The 19367-nt window shown below is 34.5% G+C and overlaps 2 protein-coding genes across 2 annotated transcripts; both read left to right on the top strand.

Moving 5' to 3' along the window:
- The first annotated feature begins 2711 nt into the window (after nucleotides 1-2711).
- Nucleotides 2712-4130, top strand: LOC146746117 (BTB/POZ domain-containing protein 6-A-like). Its single transcript, XM_085498988.1, has one exon. It carries the CDS (start codon nucleotides 2712-2714, stop codon nucleotides 4128-4130), a length of 1419 nt encoding a protein of 472 aa, XP_085355114.1.
- Nucleotides 4131-7029: 2899 nt separating this feature from the next.
- LOC146746116 (uncharacterized) lies at nucleotides 7030-17999 on the top strand. Its single transcript, XM_085499701.1, has 9 exons — nucleotides 7030-7112; nucleotides 8843-8961; nucleotides 9528-9582; nucleotides 9750-9847; nucleotides 11047-11183; nucleotides 11757-11822; nucleotides 13050-13096; nucleotides 16162-16313; nucleotides 17093-17999. The coding sequence occupies exons 1-9, from the start codon at nucleotides 7030-7032 to the stop codon at nucleotides 17320-17322; spliced, it is 987 nt and encodes a 328-aa protein (XP_085355827.1). The 3' UTR covers nucleotides 17323-17999.
- Nucleotides 18000-19367: the final 1368 nt, after the last annotated feature.

Below are 19367 nucleotides of genomic sequence, written 5' to 3'. Positions count from 1 at the left end.
AGGCATGGTAAGAGCACAGTACTGTACTGGTCTAAGTGGCACCAATTATTTCTGGTAAGTTTGGCAGTCTACATGGAAGCTGATCTAACTGGAATATTTACTATTATAAGACATGGTAAGAGCACAGTACTGTACTGGTCTAAGTGGCACCAATTATTTCTGGTAAGTTTGGCAGTCTAAGGAAGCTAATCTAACTGGAATATTTACTATTATAAGGCATGGTAAGAGCACAGTACTGTACTGGTCTAAGTGGCACCAATTATTTCTGGTAAGTTTGGCAGTCTACATGGAAGCTGATCTAACTGGAATATTTACTATTATAAGACATGGTAAGAGCACAGTACTGTACTGGTCTAAGTGGCACCAATTATTTCTGGTAAGTTTGGCAGTCTACATGGAAGCTAATCTAACTGGAATATTTACTATTATAAGACATGGTAAGAGCACACTACTATACTGGTCTAAGTGGCACCAATTATTTCTGGTAAGTTTGGCAGTCTACATGGAAGCTAATCTAACTGGAATATTTACTATTATAAGACATGGTAAGAGCACAGTACTGTACTGGTCTAAGTGGCACCAATTATTTCTGGTAAGTTTGGCAGTCTAAGGAAGCTAATCTAACTGGAATATTTACTATTATAAGACATGGTAAGAGCACAGTACTGTACTGGTCTAAGTGGTACCAATTATTTCTGATAAGTTTGGCAGTCTACATGGAAGCTGATCTAACTGGAATATTTACTATTATAAGACATGGTAAGAGCACAGTACTGTACTGGTCTAAGTGGCACCAATTATTTCTGGTAAGTTTGGCAGTCTACATGGAAGCTGATCCAACTGGAATATTTACTATTATAAGACATGGTAAGAGCACAGTACTGTACTGGTCTCAGTGGCACCAATTATTTCTGGTAAGTTTGGCAGTCTAAGGAAGCTAATCTAACTGGAATATTTACTATTATAAGGCATGGTAAGAGCACAGTACTGTACTGGTCTAAGTGGCACCAATTATTTCTGGTAAGTTTGGCAGTCTAAGGAAGCTAATCTAACTGGAATATTTACTATTATAAGACATGGTAAGAGCACAGTACTGTACTGGTCTAAGTGGCACCAATTATTTCTGGTAAGTTTGGCAGTCTAAGGAAGCTAATCTAACTGGAATATTTACTATTATAAGGCATGGTAAGACCACATCACAGTACTGTACTGGTCTAAGTGGCACCAATTATTTCTGGTAAGTTTGGCAGTCTACATGGAAGCTAATCTAACTGGAATATTTACTATTATAAGGTATGGTAAGACCACATCACAGTACTGTACTGGTCCAAGTGGTATCAATTATTTCTGGTAAGTTTGGCAGTCTACATGGAAGCTGATCTAACTTAAATATTTACTATTATAAGACATGGTAAGAGCACACTACTGTACTGGTCTAAGTGGCACCAATTATTTCTGGTAAGTTTGGCAGTCTACATGGAAGCTGATCTAACTGGAATATTTACTATTATAAGACATGGTAAGAGCACACTACTGTACTGGTCTAAGTGGCACCAATTATTTCTGGTAAGTTTGGCAGTCTACATGGAAGCTGATCTAACTGGAATATTTACTATTATAAGACATGGTAAGAGCACAGTACTGTACTGGTCTAAGTGGTACCAATTATTTCTGGTAAGTTTGGCAGTCTAAGGAAGCTAATCTAACTGGAATATTTACTATTATAAGGCATGGTAAGACCACATCACAGTACTGTATTGGTCTAAGTGGTATCAATTATTTCTGGTAAGTTTGGCAGTCTACATGGAAGCTGATCTAACTGGAATATTTACTATTATAAGACATGGTAAGAGCACAGTACTGTACTGGTCTAAGTGGTACCAATTATTTCTGGTAAGTTTGGCAGTCTAAGGAAGCTAATCTAACTGGAATATTTACTATTATAAGGCATGGTAAGACCACATCACAGTACTGTACTGGTCCAAGTGGCACCAATTATTTCTGGTAAGTTTGGCATTCTACATGGAAGCTGATCTAACTGGAATATTTACTATTATAAGACATGGTAAGAGCACAGTACTGTACTGGTCTAAGTGGTACCAATTATTTCTGGTAAGTTTGGCAGTCTACATGGAAGCTGATCTAACTGGAATATTTACTATTATAAGGCATGGTAAGAGTACAGTACTGTACTGGTCTAAGTGGCACCAATTATTTCTGGTAAGTTTGGCAGTCTAAGGAAGCTAATCTAACTTAAATATTTACTATTATAAGACATGGTAAGAGCACACTACTGTACTGGTCTAAGTGGTACCAATTATTTCTGGTAAGTTTGGCAGTCTAAGGAAGCTAATCTAACTGGAATATTTACTATTATAAGGCATGGTAAGACCACATCACAGTACTGTACTGGTCCAAGTGGCACCAATTATTTCTGGTAAGTTTGGCAGTCTACATGGAAGCTGATCTAACTTAAATATTTACTATTATAAGACATGGTAAGAGCACAGTACTGTACTGGTCCAAGTGGCACCAATTATTTCTGGTAAGTTTGGCAGTCTACATGGAAGCTGATCTAACTGGAATATTTACTATTATAAGACATGGTAAGAGCACACTACTGTACTGGTCTAAGTGGCACCAATTATTTCTGGTAAGTTTGGCAGTCTACATGGAAACTGATCTAACTGGAATATTTACTATTATAAGACATGGTAAGAGCACAGTGCTGTACTGGTCTAAGTGGCACCAATTATTCCAAAGTAAACTATATATGCAATGGTGTCTTTGTCTTCTTTCCAGACATAGTTGGCATAAAAATGTCACTTGCTCAGATTTTACAAGCATCCTATAGAAGAGGAGGCCCTGAAAATGACTGTCTATTAAAATTAAGGGATGACAATGAAATAAGAGCACATTCTTTGGTTTTAAAACTCTACTCAGATGTCTTTGCAGCAAAGTTAGGGGTATGGGCTGAAGTAGAAGATAAAGCTAGTACACCTATTCATAATATAAAATGTATGAACTTTGATTCTCAACTGATGAAAAAAGTCATTGATGACTTGTATTATGACAATATCATTTTAAATGGTGATAATGTTCGAGACTATGTGGAGATATGCAGTTTTTATCTCATTGGAAGTTTACAAAGGAAATGTGAATTATTTATAAACTCTACATTACTTATAATGGAGTCCTTTGAACTTTTGCAGTACAGTGAAACTTATCAGCTTCATACTGTGTATGGCAATTGCCTACATGTAATTGATGAGAATGCTGTGATCTTGTTAAATAATGCCAGATCTCTAGAAGATTTTGTCCAGTTAACACAGGAAAATGTAATAAAAATAATTGAACGTGTTACTTTAGCCGTGAATGAAGATCTAGTGCTGAATGCACTTTTTAAGTGGGTCGACAAAAAAGAGCGAGCCGTTGATATTCAAGACAGGGACATTCCCTTCTGTTTCGAGAATTTCGTTCCTTACATTAGGTTTTTGTCTTTGAGCAGAGAAGCTGTAAACAATGTAATTGAGAAAAATCTTTTGTGTTTTGAAGAAGCTCATGAGTTATTGCAGGCTATGGTTAGTCATCCAGAAATAGACAATACATTTGCATCAGATATTTTCAATACAGTTGCCAGAAATGTTGTTCCAGAATTGAGAGCTAATGTGGTAAGTCGTTTCTGTGTGGAGAACAATCCAACAAATTGGAAGGGATCAGAATTTGAGGGAGATCGGATTTCATTTGCAACTGACACTACAACAAATCTGCTTGGTGTGAATTTATTCGGTAATCCCAATGAAGTTATCACTGTGGTTGCAACTATCTTGGATCATCAAAATAAAGTAGTCAGGCAAACAGTCATTAATGCAAGACATAAAAGTACTTTTCCTGTGGTATTCACTAAATTACTTCGAATTCCAGCAAATGTTCCATTTACAGTTGTATGTCAAGTTAGAGAAAATAAACTAACATCTTATGGTTCACATGGTATAACAGGGAGAACAGTCACCACTTTAAGCGGTAATTGTTTCCGTGTGTCCTTCAAGAACTTTTATAGAGAAAATATGAGTAATGACACAGATATCAACCATGGCCAAGTGGGTTCACTTATATTTTTTAGCACTTAAGTTTCAAAACACCACTGCTTGCATGGTAAGTGTTTAATTCATTTGAACAATTTAATTTGTTATTACCGGATTATTATCACTGTAGTGAAATTTTAGTTTCCACATCACCAGCTTGTGACACATTTTTGCTACATTGGGTACTGTATATAAACTTTGGAGGGGGGGGGGGCAATTTTGGAGAGTTCTAAGGATATAAAAATACTGTACTGGGTTAGTCAAGTTCAGTAATCTGTTTGTTTGTTTTTTTCAGTTAAATCGAAAACTGGTATATGCCTTTTACCTCAACGCCAATATGACTGTAACATTAGGTAAGTGCAAATAACAACTTGAAAGTACATGTACATCTCTAGTGAATTATGTTATTTAAAGTTGCTGTCCTTGTGCATCGCTTTGCCATGGTTTTTGTCTTTTCTTCATTAACTCTACTATTATTACTAAAGTACCACAAAATAGTTGCACTGGAATGAGCATGTCATCTTTGTCTGCCTTATGTTTTGGGTTTCCATCTGTCTTTGTTTTTAGTCCCCGTTCGGACGTAGTCCGAAAACGGGGACTCATGTTTTGACCTCAGTGTGTCTATGCGTGCGTCCGGACCTGTATCTTGGAAATGCCTGGACCAATCACCAGCAAACTTCACACATACATCATATATGATATTATACATATGCACATCATTTTGTTTTACAATCTGATTCAAGATAGCCGAATGGCGACCATTTTTGTGCTAAAAAATCATAAAAATCAAGCATTTCTCAACTGTTTACAGATGGATTTTGTTCAAACTTGGTGTATACATTAGACATTATGGGACCTTGATGCAAATAATTTTGTTTTTCTGATTAGATTCAAAATGACCGACTTGCGGCCATTTTGTTTTAATGAATGTGGTTCTCGTGCCATATGTCTGCATTGCTTTCACTGATTATGTTCAAATTTTAAATATTCATTATACATCGTGTCATAGATAGACAGATATATTGGTTTGATGATCTTATTGTGCTAAACATCATCAAAATCAAGCATTTTTCGGCTGTTTACAGATGGATTTTGTTCAAAATTGGTATATACGTTAGGACCTTCATGCCCATCATTTTGTTTTACAATCTGATTCAAGATGGCCGATTTTGTGCTAAAAAATCATAAAAATTAAGCATTTCTCGGGTGTTTACAGATGGATTTTGTTCAAACTAGGTGTATACATTAGACATTATGGGACCTTAATAATATTGTTTTTCTGATTAGATTCAAAATGGCCGACTGGCGGCCATTTTGTTTTAATGAATGTGGTTATCGTGCTATATATCTGACTTGCTTTCACTGATTATGTTCAAATTTTAAAAATTCATTATACATCATGTCACAGATAGACAGATATATTGGTTTGATGATCCTATTCAAAATGGCCGAATGGTGGCCATTTTTTTGCTAAAAAAATCCTCAAATATCAAGCATTTCTCGCATTTATTGATGGACTTTGTTCAAACTTATAACATTAGACATTACAGGTTCCTGATGCACGTCATTTTATTTTTCAAATTGGTTTCAAAATGGCTGACTAGCAGCAATTTTTTTTTTTCAATGATTGGGCTTCCATAACTCTTAAATGCTTTGACTGATTATATTCAAATTTTATATATTCGTTATACATCATGTTATATATATATATATATGTATATGTATATGTATGTATTCAAAATGGCTGATTTTGAATGCTGTTCCAGAGCAATATATCTCAATATGGACAAGTACTTGTTTGACGATCAGATACAAATCTCAATCATTTTAATGTTAAAAAATCATATTCATGTCATGGTTATATTCCAACTATATTACTATAAACAAAACTATATATCTTAAATTTGATAACTAACTGGGACTGTGCCATGCATGGCTTGTCATCTTTAAATTAGAAACTTGTACATAAAAAAAATAATATGCTGTAGCACATACCTCTGCATATTAATTTAGTCATGGTGCTTTGTCCATATATTACTTTATGTATCCAAATCAATGTGGATGATGTTTATTAATGTACATGTACAGGTAAGTATTTAGTATCAGATTTGTATAAAAAACTTACTTTTGGCTATTCACAAAATGAAACTATTAAATTACTACATGTACTTCATCTCCAATTATTTTACAGAGCAACAAGCTTGGTTGAAAAAATATTTTTCATATGGATATTCCCAAGCATTAATTTATTATCTAATGGTAAAGAATCATGGAGTTAATTTCAGGTAGTTTGCTCTTTATGACCTTTATACAATTACAATTACTGTATTTCCGCTATTAAAGACACATGTGAGCCAACAATGTTTGTTTTCATTGCAATTAAATATATCCTTCTCACTAGGTGTTATTTGCACACTCTTTAATGCAAGTGAACTGGCACAACAGCTAGTTGTGTCAGAATTACATTTACATAACATACATGCAAAGGTTCATTTAGTAATATCACATTAATTACTATTTTCCCACTTTTCATTAAAATTGATAATCTAAAATGATTATGTCATATGTTCTTATTGTATGCTTCTGGATATAGGTATACATATGTGTCGTTGTTTCTTTCTTCTTGTGTTCAACAGATTTTCTTATTTCCGAAGGTACATTCTTGGTAATCTTGGGCTCTATAGAAGGGGCCACAAGGCATTATCACCTTTTAATGATATATTGGCAGCTATAATGGTATGTATCTAGTTGCAATGCTGTAACAAGTCCACACACTTCAAAGCCACTGTATTATTTTTGGATGCTCAACCTCAGTCACTTCTATATACTGTACTCTTTTGCTAACCTGAGAGCTAGGTGTCAGTATAGTTTTGAATGGACCATAATTCACTTACATAAGGAGTTTAATTAATATCCTTTTAAATTTATACTATTTCAGACTGAAATGAATACTGGAGCTGGTAGCATTCTTTCTGCAAATGAAATATTGGCAATATTAAGAATAAAGCATGGTTTAAAAGTAACAAGGTAATTTTCTATTTTATATTCTTGAGAATCAATGGTGCATAAAATAAACGTTAAATTAGGTACTTGGGATTGAATTTATACATCTTGCATTATACGTCAACAACGAACATAACAATTCATATTGCACGTGTGAAAACTTCTGTAAACTTTGCTTTTATGTTTTATTGGCGTGACATGACAAACATTAGTACAAAAGTGAAAAACAAAACTTGTATTGCTGATAAACTAGTTTTAGTGAAAATACATGTACAATAGTTGGTAAATACAGTATAAAATTACAACTGTTTGACAATAATGTCAGCAATTTTTACTATCATTAGAAAAATAGTGGTTCAAAAACATGCAAATATTTCGCCAAAAATAGATTTAATTTTCAGCCATCGCCATAACGAGACAAAACTACTATGAACATGCTGTACACATTATGTACAACCAAAACCACACTCCTTTCGACTAGCATACTTCCCCCATCATAAGCTCCTTCTTGGTACATAAACCCATCCCTTATTTTTGACATTAACAAGTTGGGGGTTTTTCACCAAAAACAATCCATGATGAAAATAATGGCGAAAATCTTGTCTTTGACTGTTTCCCAACAGACCCTAATCATTTTCAAACAGTAAATTCAGATGGTATGTAAATATTTTGATAAAATGTGCATAATTTTTTGTGAACATTTTTGTGAAAGTGCTATGGAAATCAATAATATCGCAACCCATTCATTCCACAATTTAATATTCCCCTAATCCAACGTGGTGAATACAAATAATTGTTTGAGGGGCTAACATGACGACAATGTCAACTCAATGAAGTAAATATAAAAAAAAATGCAAAACTACGACATCCGCTAGAAATCAATAGCATACTGTTCACACCTTTTATACCAATAGCGTTTCCAACTATTCGTGGAGGCAGTGTAACCTGACCGATATGTAATTTTATTCAACTTGTGTTTTTGTTGATCAAAAGAAAGACTAAGATGACACCAAATTTTCATAAAATGTTGTGGAGAACATGGTACAGGTACTATGTAGTTGATAAAAAGTAGATGCAGGTATATCTCTACAGAGAATACCCTTTTATTTACTGGAACAATATTATACAATTCAAAGTAGGGACAGAAATCACTGCATGCAAAAAAGAGCTATTGAACTATATAACTGGAGAAAATATGAATTCAAGTGTTGCGCCTTACCATCTGATTGGCTGTTAATAAAGCCTCTCTCTGATGAACAAATGTTTAAATTCATGTACAGAAGTGGAATAAAAACAGCCGTAACTGTATACCATTGAAATGTATGCAATAGTTATACATCTAGAAATATACAACATACTTTACCTGCTTAAATCAGTACACCAGTCTGAAACAGTACAAGTACCTTATTATATGAAAGTGATGTGCATGAATTCGTTGATACTTAGACTACTGTTTTTGGACCTCTATTTTGTAAGTGCCAAAATCAGTAAAAGTAGTAAGTCGGCATTGTGTTAATATTGTAATTTTATTATAAATTAATTCACAGAAAGTATAACAAATAATCAACAAAATTAATATTCTATATACTGGTACATTGTAGTTTTGTATTGTTCCGGGAAAGATTATTCGTTTTTATTAGATTATAGTTTGAAGTTTTTTTCACTCACAAGAGGCACAATAGTATGGAAATAATTAAATTAGAAAATAAAGGTGTATATAAAGCTTGTTAGCATTAAAATTTGTTATTTTTCAGAGATTTGGTACGAGAGATGGTTAGAATCATTGACCCTGTAGGAGTGCAACAGCGTCATAGTCGTCGCTTAATAAGACGGGAATATCGATGTAAAGGTCCAAATTATGTCTGGCACATTGGTAATTTTATTTGTAATACATGTAATTTGATGTAGCACTTCCATGTTTTTCTATTCCAGTTGGGACTATGCATCAGTACATTGTCTGTGAACAATATGTTCTGTTAGTCAATTCACTTTCATCTCACAAGTCAATTCATCCCAATTTATTCATGCCACTGCTTTTGGTCAGCCTTCTGATCTTGTGCAGAATGTTGATTTGTATTTAGGTGTTGTCAATTTTGACTTACACGTGTGCAAGGTCTCGCTAATGTGACAATGCATTTATCCGAGAATTCCCCAGCACTTATGTGGTACGTTAGCATTTAATGTGAATATAATGTTTAATAGAATGTTTATTCTCACTTTTGCCGAGCAAAAGAAAGATACCAGGCAATCGGTGCATTGTTTTTGCATTCTTATTTGTTATTTAATAAATAGATTCTCAACAGGCAAGGTTGTAATAATTACGCTATGTTTATATATAATTATACTACATGCAATCAAGTGGTTGTGTTCCTTGCATGATGATGCCTTTTAAACCTCAACCTTTGAACAGATATATTTTTTTTTTTATATCATTAATAGATGGGTACGACAAACTTTCTCAATATGGTTTACCTATTTATGGTTGCATTGACGGGTTAGTAAATTCTGATAGTTACACCAGTATACATAAATGTGTATCGTCTTTCTCTTCACACTGTCTGAAATTACTGTTGACGCAATTAGTTTATAAATATTTGTTCCATGTAGCAACAGCATTGTACCTATAACAATATTATTACAAATTCATATAAATTTTTGTAGGTTTTCTCGGAAGATTCTTTGGTTAAAAGTAGGAGCTTCAAATCATGATCCAAAGAAAGTGGCTGCGTACTATTTAGAGGTAGTGAAGAAACAAAAAGGTAACAAATCAGGATATTTATCATTTTTTGTCCCTACATAATAATATCAAATATTGAAAAGTCACCATTTTAAACAGTTGTTTGATCCCCAGGGTCCCGGGGGATAAGTGGCAACTTTGAACCTCAGGTTGATCTGTATTTCTCTGGCATGTTCCGAATACTATGAAGTCTGAAGAGCATTTCAGAGTCTTTTGCAAGAGTCTTTTGCATTTCAGGCCATTTTGACATTTACGATTCGACTGATAGTTGGTGCACAATATTAAAAATATCGCCGCACCAAGTATTTTCTTAATTAAATAAAAACATTATTTTGAATCAAAAACAATATGTTTGTTGTAGTAAATATAATTTTTAATACATGAAATGCACAAAATTTTATTGAATTTACAAAACATGACATTTTATATTAAAACTCTTATCCGCTTACATCACAAACAAAACGATGGCTTTTGCACGTTGTTTTAGTGCTGTCGGTATTCTCACTTCCGGGTTTGTCATCGTGTGTATGTACATGTGTACAGCGATGGCAAACACGTTTGCTGTGTGCATGACAGCAAAAGCTGGATCAACTAATAAATTTCAAATTAATTTAAAAAATCCGACTGACCGACCCAATTTTTTAGTTTTCCGACTTGAGGGCAACATAAGTTTTTTTTGGTCTATACTGTTGCCCATTTTAGTGCTGGATTCAATGAATAGATTTTGTTTAAACCTGATTTTATAAGATACAAAAATGATTCCTTGTCTGAATGTGCAATTGTGCAGCAGATATCAATCAAGCTTCGCATGTTGATAAAGAATAATATTAAATATTTTTCAAAATATCCTGAATTGGTCTTTTCCTTGATTTTCACTGTTAATCCCTTACCAAAACTTATTAAGAAACAACTTATTTTTTCATATGCAAATTGAAAGTGCTGACTGATGCAGAACAGTTTGCTACAGAATACATTGACACAGTTGTTTGACCATTTATTTTCCTATCATGGTAATTTAGTGTCCTCAGTTTCCATAGAGCAGTCTGGAGTCTTTTATAGCTCCTGTTGATTTCTGCTCAGTGGTAACAATTATAATTTCCACTGTGGACTAATTCTAGCTGTTACAGAAGATGGGTGTATAAATGCCATATGTATATATTATTTTTTTATGTCCTTTTCAAACACAGGACTGTATGACATTCATGTAGTATTTCTTTCAAGGTTGCCCTAGGATAATCCGAGCAGATAGGGGTACAGAGACTGGTGTGATTATGACACTTCAGGCAATGTTGCGAGCTAATGGCGAAGATGTATTTTCTCATAACAGCTATTGGTATGGATCATCAACTTCAAATCAGGTCGGTGATTATCTAGGCTTGTAAACATTTCATACTGCTTGCATGGGCATGCCACAGTGTTTATGCATTTAAATCCATGTTTTGGACTATATACATGTACTTTAACGAGTGAAGTCAAGTACAGTCAAATACATACATCGTAGCATGATATGGTACTGTTTGTTCATTCGAGTTAAAGTGACACACTATACCAATGGTGTAATTTGTTCTACTCGATTTTCAATCTGGCTGTTCCATATGTATTTGTGTACTTTGAAATACACCTGTTCCAGTGCAAGTATTATTGGTATTGTATGCAATAATATTCTACTTATGAAACATGCTGGAAAAAAATAAAAGACTCAGTCAATGACACAAGAGGAAAGGGGATAATATTAAAATAAATTAAAATACAGAGTTTCTCAGCAGTGACATGTATTTTATGTTCATGAGATTTACTGGTACCTGCTAGTCCAAAAGCCAGCTCACACCAGTATGCAACATGTTTCCCAAAAAAAACATTTGGATAAATAATTTGCATTGGCTGACTGCAAAAAGGTTACCTTCCTTACAGCTCTTTCCATTTTTTCACAGCGCATTGAGAGATGGTGGGGAATTTTTAGAATACACAGTTCTGATTGGTGGATTGACCACTTCAAGGTAATGCTGGTATACTAAAAATATAACATGATGAGCACTAATTTAAAACTTTTTATTTATTTTTTAGTCCCCGTTCAGACGAAGTCCGAAAACGGGGACTTATATTTCGGTCTCTGTCCGTCCGGAGTCGTATTTCAGAATCCTTTAGTACTTTATGTGGGACATATGTACATGCAGTGGTTTAGCGATTTGATTCAAAATGGCTGACTGGCAACCATCTTGTTTTTTTGAAAATGTTGTATTTTGGACATGCTTTATCAGTTTTCATTCAAATTTGGTACATAGATTATACATGTTGGGATACATGTCCTCCGAACGTACATGTATTCGTGTGTCTGTCTGTGCGTCCGACCGTCTGGAGTCGCATTTCAGAATCCTTTCGCTCGATTCTGTTCATTCTTTGCATATGCCTAGTATTTTATGTGGGACATATGCACATGCAGTGGTTTAGCGATTTGTTTTTTGAAAATGTTGTATTTTAGACATGCTCCGTCAGTTTTCATTCAAACTTGGTACATAGATTATACATGTTAGGATACATGTCCATGACAATTTCTTTTGCAATTGGATAAAAGATGACCGACTATCAGGCATCTTGTTTTTTTTTTTAAATGTGGTATCTTGGACATGCTTTGTCAGTTTTCGTTCAAATTTGGCATATACTGTAAACACGTTAGGATACATGTCCATGACAATTTGTTTCAAAATCGGATCAAGGATGGCCGATTGACAGCCATCTGACTTTTTGGTCTTACTACTATATTTCCAAGATGTATGTACCATTTTCATTCATATTTGGTACATACATTATACATGGCACTTTGTTTCATAATCAGATCAAAGATGGCCAAAAAACGGCTGTTTTTATTTTTGGACATATTACTAGATCTCTGTCACCCATGTATCATTTTCATTGATATTTAGCATGCCATAAATGGATGCAATTGCAATTTGATCAAATATGGCTGACTGGCGGCCATCTTGTTTGTTTAAAATGTGATAACTTGGACATGCGTTCACTTGTAATCCATGTTTTGTAAATAGCCTGGAGCTAAAAAGAGCTCTTCTGAGCACAGTAGTGTGACGTTGCTAAAATGTTTAAAATATGTTAGCTCCCTTACACTTTTAATACCTGCCAGCCAGCTAGCTAGCATCCTATATTGCATTTATTTATTTTAGCATTTATATTGCTTGACTTTGTTAATGTTTTGATACATTTTACTGCAGGTTTTGGTAACAAATGGGCATTTGCAATTAGGAAATCCTGTACATGTGTGAGTATATTACCTGGTATATAGTTTTGCCATTTTTAGCTCCCGTGAAATGGAGCTTATGTGGTATCGGTCTCTGTGACTCTGTGACTAAAATTTGTTCCACTGATAACTCAAGATCTACAATTTCAATTCAAATGAAATTTGGTACACAGCTAATATATGATGAGTAGATGTGCTGATTAGATTTTGGTGCAAATCCATGCATATTAATTAGTCAATTATTGCATTAATTAGTCCCCGTTCGGACGAAGTCCGAAAACAGGGACTTATAATTGGGTCTCTGTCCGTCTGTCCGTCTGTGCGACCGTCCGGAGTCATATCTCAGAATCCCTTGGACCGATTCTGTTCATTCTTTGCATGTGCCTAGTACTTTATGTGGGACATATGCACAGGCAGTGGTTTAGCGATTTGATTCAAAATGGCCGACTGGCAGCCATCTTGTTTTTTTAAAATGTTGTATTTTGGACATGCTTTGTCAGTTTTCATTCAAACTTGGTACATAGATTATACATGTTAGGATACATGTCCATGACGATTTATTTCACAATTGGATCAAAGATGGCCGACTGGCAGCCATCTTGTTTTTTTGTTTTTTTTATGTGGTATCTTGGACGTGCTCTGTCAGTTTTCATTCAAATTTGGCACATACATGTACTTTATACATGTTAGGATGCATGTCCATGACAATTTGTTTCAAAATCTGGTCAAGGATGGCCGATTGGCAGCCATCCAACTTTTTGGCCTTACTGCTATATTTCCACAATTTATGTACCATTTTCATTCATATTTGGCACATACATCATACATATCAATGTGTTTCATAATCAGATCAAAGATGGCTGAATAACGGCTGTTTTTATTTTTGGCCATATTACTACTACACGGAACACGTGTTTTGATGTATATAAATAATCGCCACTTGGAACTCAAGTTTCAAGGACACGCTTGCGACAACCCCTCCGCTTTAATATAACGAGCACAAAGAGAACTTTCAAAAATTTAACGGAGACTGTGTCATTTTAAATGACTTGTTAATTTATAACTTAGAGTCCTTAAAGTTTCTTAACAAATATTTGACTAGGGTGAGTAGCCTAATTTGCATATTGCAATAACGTATTCTGTCGCCTCCTCGGGCCTGCGTCGCTTAGACAATAGCCGCATAACTTTCGTTTCGCCCGCGATTCTGCAGTGTACTCATCAGGTCTTTTAAGGGTATCGGGTCCGATACTATTCTTTCTTTCCACGATACTGTTTCCCTCAAGCTGGGCCGTTTCCATGCCAATGTTTTGCAATGATGAATCAGAACAGAACAATTTGTGTGAACTGATCGATCCTAACTTAGTATCTGGAAACTCGTATTCACCTGCGGATACTTCGGCCTACTTTCAAGCATGAATATAGAAGGAAAGCAACGATTGTTTTTCAGTATCGTTCCAGACTTTGCAAGAAATTCATATAATAATCACAGTGATCACAACTATTGGGTTCAAAAATTATTTATGATCATTCAAAATATAGTGGCCATGGCTGTCGGTTCAACCCAGTACTGACCTTCATCGCTATTGCGATGCCACGAGCAGAGAAAAGGAAAGCTGAATCCCCGCGTCTACACTTAATCCATGTATAAGGCAGACACCCGACAGCAACAGCAAGGAAGTTTGTCAGTTTTATTCAAGATATAAATTTTCTATTTTACGCATTGGAGCTACACAACTTGACTGAAAGTACTTCCAATGTGATCTAATTTGTAAACAATCTCTTTGCACAAGACTCCCAGTGTCTTCTCCTCGAGCATACAGTAATGTTTCACATTTGTTTTTGCATGGTTTCCATCTTACTCAAATAAAACGAAGCAGTTGATTCCTATTTTACATTTTTAAACAAAAATGCACTCATCGCGATCTTCGGTTTCTATCAAAAGCACGTCTCACAAATGAATTTTTTTTTTTTCCGAGCGATAATTTGATAGCAATTAAACAAATTTCAATCGTTGGCATATGTAAGGGCTGGATCACTTACTTTCAATGGTTCAAAGTCCGGACGAACATTAAACTACGATGTTTTGATTTATTTGTTCTAGGTATGTTGTACAGACTTTTTAGTTGTACTATTTTGATGATTTAATTTCAAGAATCTGTTGTTACTTTACATGTTCACGTAGATTTAATTTTGGAGATTTTACTTGTCACAGCGAAAATAGCGAAATTTGCCCATTGCGTCAGGAAGATCTATCCTGATTTGCTGCACTGAGGTTAATTGCGTTTTTTACTACTCCATCGCTAATGACACAAATTACCAAGAATTAAAAAAAAACAAGTGAAATTAAATCGCATTGGGAAAAAAACCCATAAGAAAATCAAAGCAAAAATTATTCAACTGCAGACGAGACAAACCCCGACCTCTAGAAATACCTCATTCATAGAGTGCCTCATTAGTGCCCTTTGTTTACAAGTATAGTGTCCTTGCATGTTTTTCAAAATGCCCATATCAAAATCATGTGTTTCTATATACAGTATGTCATAGATTCTCAGACATCTTGGTCAATTTTATTGATGGATTGACCTACATGCAATTACATTCACTCATTCGGCAAAGCCAATACCTTTATAATACATGCTCTGATCACATGGGAGCTATTTACAGTTTAACTTTGATTATAAGTGTTACCGAACAAGATCAGAAAAGGCATACATGGCTCTCTTGGCCACTGAGGGCTGGGATTGCCCAAATGCCTGCAATTCCAGGATTGAAATAAACCATAATCAAATGGTTATAGTGCAAGGTTTATCTATATATTTTGTATTAAAATACAAAGAACTTCTTGATGGCCACCTTTCAAATTATAAAGTTGCCTGGTCAATTTGTTGTTTTAATATGGGTACTTGAGAACAAGATACATTGACTTCTCAAATAGAAACAAGTCTGACATATTCCATGCTTGAATGTTTCTGAAGAGTTTTGTTGTGGAACAACATTCAGTTTATTACTTAAAACCCAGACCTATAGTTTTAATAATAATGGCTTAAATTTAGTGCAATATATTTTGTGTTTGTATCTACTTTTAGCATGTCAGTGCAATATTGTTACATGGAAGTTTTGCAGACAGAAATTGATGAAGTAGTGGTGAGATGGAATCATCATAGAATAAGAAAACAAACTAAAGGAGACACTGTATCTGGTATTCCGGAAATTATGTATGATTGTCCTGAACTTCTAAGTATGTTATTAGCCTAATTATAAGTTTGATTAACCAAGTAACAAATTAAGGTTGTTCAAAACAGTTAAATGAAAGTTCTTAGAAATTGCTGATTTTTTTGCTGACACTGACCTATTTGTAAACATATTCATGTAGAAGTTGCAATAGTTTAATTGCCCCATGCCAATATTTGAAATCCCATGCACACTGCAAACCCATCTTTGTTTGTCAAACTATATTCATCACCTACCAGTATAAAGGTGTATTGTCAGCAGAACTTTCATGTAGTTGCAAGCCCTTTCAATGTTGAGTTAACTTGGCCAAAAATCAAATCCTGCCATGCATTGCTTTTTTGAATTCTGCTTTGGGTACACACTCAACACAACTAACCTAAAAAATATATAAAAGTATGTTCACTTGGATGCATTGGTAACAGCGATAATGGTCTACAAGGGACATATATAATGGCTATAATACAGGAAAAAAAAATTGAGAGCTTGGTGTTAATCTCAAAATATATATCCTAATAAAAAATGGTTCACATTGAATATTGATGTTGTGATATTAGTCCATCTTTGATCATCATGCTTTCATAGCACCCTACAATGCGGAAAACAGAATAAATAGTCAATGTAAGGACATTTTTGTTGATTCGTTTAGCTGAATGATGGTAACCGCATATGCAAGCCAAATGTGTCTTGTACACAAATCACTAGTCAGCAGCACGAGTTTGTAAATACCATAATAGGAGAAATATTGAATTTTGTTTGGCCTTGCATGCACTTTATCTTTTTTTTCAGATCGCCCAGATTGCAGAAATTTTATTCACCAAGTAGATGTTGATTCCAACCTCTTCAGGTTTAGTCAATCACAGTGTATAACTGATAACAATGGAGATAAAGATTTTGCTCTTGTGGCCAGAAATATCTGTCGTCTTAATAATTGGATCAAGCCCGCAAATGCATTAGAAGCCAGAGATTTATTTCTTTTGCTGACCCCTTGCATGGACGAGTTATTCTTAACTGACTAATAGAGTAATTTAGATTTGATTCAAAATAGGTGCATTCTATCCATCTCAGAAAGGCAAGACAGAACGTTGTGAATATCAAATTCAATGTCTATTTATTACCATGTCCGTATCATCATAGATGAAATGTCTAACAAGTTCAATGTAGTACAAATAAAAAAATGACAAGTAGTGAAATCTGGCATGTATTTTTGTCACCAGATTTTACTTATAAATATTACTGTATATTATTTAGACATTTTTATACAATTCATGCTATATTATTTTACAAGGGACATTGGGATTAATACAGTACATGCAGTATTGTTTGAGAAACATAAATAGCAATTTATTTATTCATGTAACTATATTGTTCGTTCATTTTTGGTCCCATCTAAATTGTACCCAGTATTATCCTCGCAAAATGTTCAGAAGTCTATCATCATGTATTATTCTCAGATTGCATTGTTTCAAATGTCTTTTATACTCACTTTTAAAAAGATAGTTAGCTTGTATCCATCCATCTAGATTCTCGGTGGTCAAGGTTGTAAGTCATGTTATGCTATTCTCATTCTGAACACAGTCACGTTGGCAGATGCCAGAAAAAAAATTTTGCTTCTCATCCCAATGAAAATTGAAACAAATTATGTTAGTGATGTTATTTAATTGTTTTTGTATTAAAGATTATTCAATACCTCAAATATATGTAGTCATGTGACCTTGATAATGTGCATAACTACCGGTAATATTTTAAGTAATGTGGCAGTTGGGGGACATGCAACCAGTACTACAGTGTGTTGTATAACAAAATATTTGACTAAAATATGAAGTCGTTGAATATGGTCATAATTTTGTATCAAATCTTTGTAAAAGTTATACCAAAGCCACTTGAAACCACCGTGATCACTATTTGCAGTTACAATTTTAAATGTTTTATTTACTTTTAGAAGCTTTATTAGATTTTTGGCAATGTAATTTTTTTGACATAGTGAAATGCAAATGCACACAAACTTGAATGGGAACTGAAATAAATTCTACTGACTTTAACCTCAATTCAGCAACACTCGTTTAGTTTTCAAACCTATATGTGCATGTAAAGTGACCGCTATTGCAGGCAAAATATTAAAGCCAGGATCATGGTACATGTATATATACACATACATACATACATACATACATACTACTTACAGTACTTGTACTGGTATACCATATTGTACTTTTTTTTTTAAATGTACTATATCATATAATGAAATTTACAAAACAGTAATAACCTTGTGTGTGTATGAAAAAAATGAGTGGTAGTTATTGAAGGAAATGTTACTTTCAATCCCTTGCCATCAGGACTGAAAATAGAGGAACTTTCAGATTGATACAAAATGTCTCAATTTGTTTGTTTTAAAATAGTTGATTGAAATCTTAAAAAAAGATGCATGCATCTGTGATATATAACACACCTTCTGAATTTTAAATCCTCTAATTTGTATTTTAAGCATCAGTATCTCTGTGTGAATCGATTGAAGTTTTGAAAACTACCATAAATAACACAAATCGCTTGCAACTCTGTGGCTACAGACTATGGACTGCTATTTTTAGCCCCCACCCGGACAAAGTCTGGCAGGGGCATGTAGTTTTGCCTTTGTCAGTTCGTCTGGAGTGATTTCTCTGAGATTGTTAGACCAATTTTTTGAAACTTGTTACAAAGACACAGTGGCTAACCATACATGTGCACGTCAATTCATTTCCCGATTTGATCAAATATGGCCGACTGGCACCCATTTTTAACTCGAAAATTCATTCTTTGTGTGTTCATCATTCCTCGGAGATGGCTGGATCGATTTTGTTGAGACAAAGACAGAGTGACCACCCATAGAGATGCACGTTGTTTTGCTTTTCAAGGAATCAATGAGCTCATTTGCATATTTAGTCCCCGTTCGGACGCAGTCCGAAAACGGGGACTTGTGTTTTGCCCTGTGTGCGTCCGTCCGTGCGTTCGTGATCACCTGTATCTCGAACATGCATGGACCGATTAAGTTCAAACTTCACTCATACATCACACATTATATGGGACA

The sequence above is a fragment of the Saccoglossus kowalevskii genome, chromosome 5, assembly GCF_978046115.1.
Source record: "Saccoglossus kowalevskii chromosome 5, keSacKowa6.1, whole genome shotgun sequence".
Lineage (NCBI taxonomy): Eukaryota > Metazoa > Hemichordata > Enteropneusta > Harrimaniidae > Saccoglossus > Saccoglossus kowalevskii.
This window is presented reverse-complemented; position numbering and strand designations above follow the sequence as displayed.

Excerpts from the sequence above, each read along its gene's own strand:
- LOC146746117 (XM_085498988.1), top strand. The coding sequence starts at position 2,712 with ATGGTAAGAGCACAGTGCTGTACTGGTCTAAGTGGCACCAATTATTCC.
- LOC146746116 (XM_085499701.1), top strand. The coding sequence starts at position 7,030 with ATGAATACTGGAGCTGGTAGCATTCTTTCTGCAAATGAAATATTGGCA. Across the intron at positions 9,848-11,046 it reads GGTAGTGAAGAAACAAAAAG|GTTGCCCTAGGATAATCCGA; the intron begins GTAACAAATCAG and ends ATTTCTTTCAAG. Across the intron at positions 11,823-13,049 it reads GGTGGATTGACCACTTCAAG|GTTTTGGTAACAAATGGGCA; the intron begins GTAATGCTGGTA and ends ATTTTACTGCAG.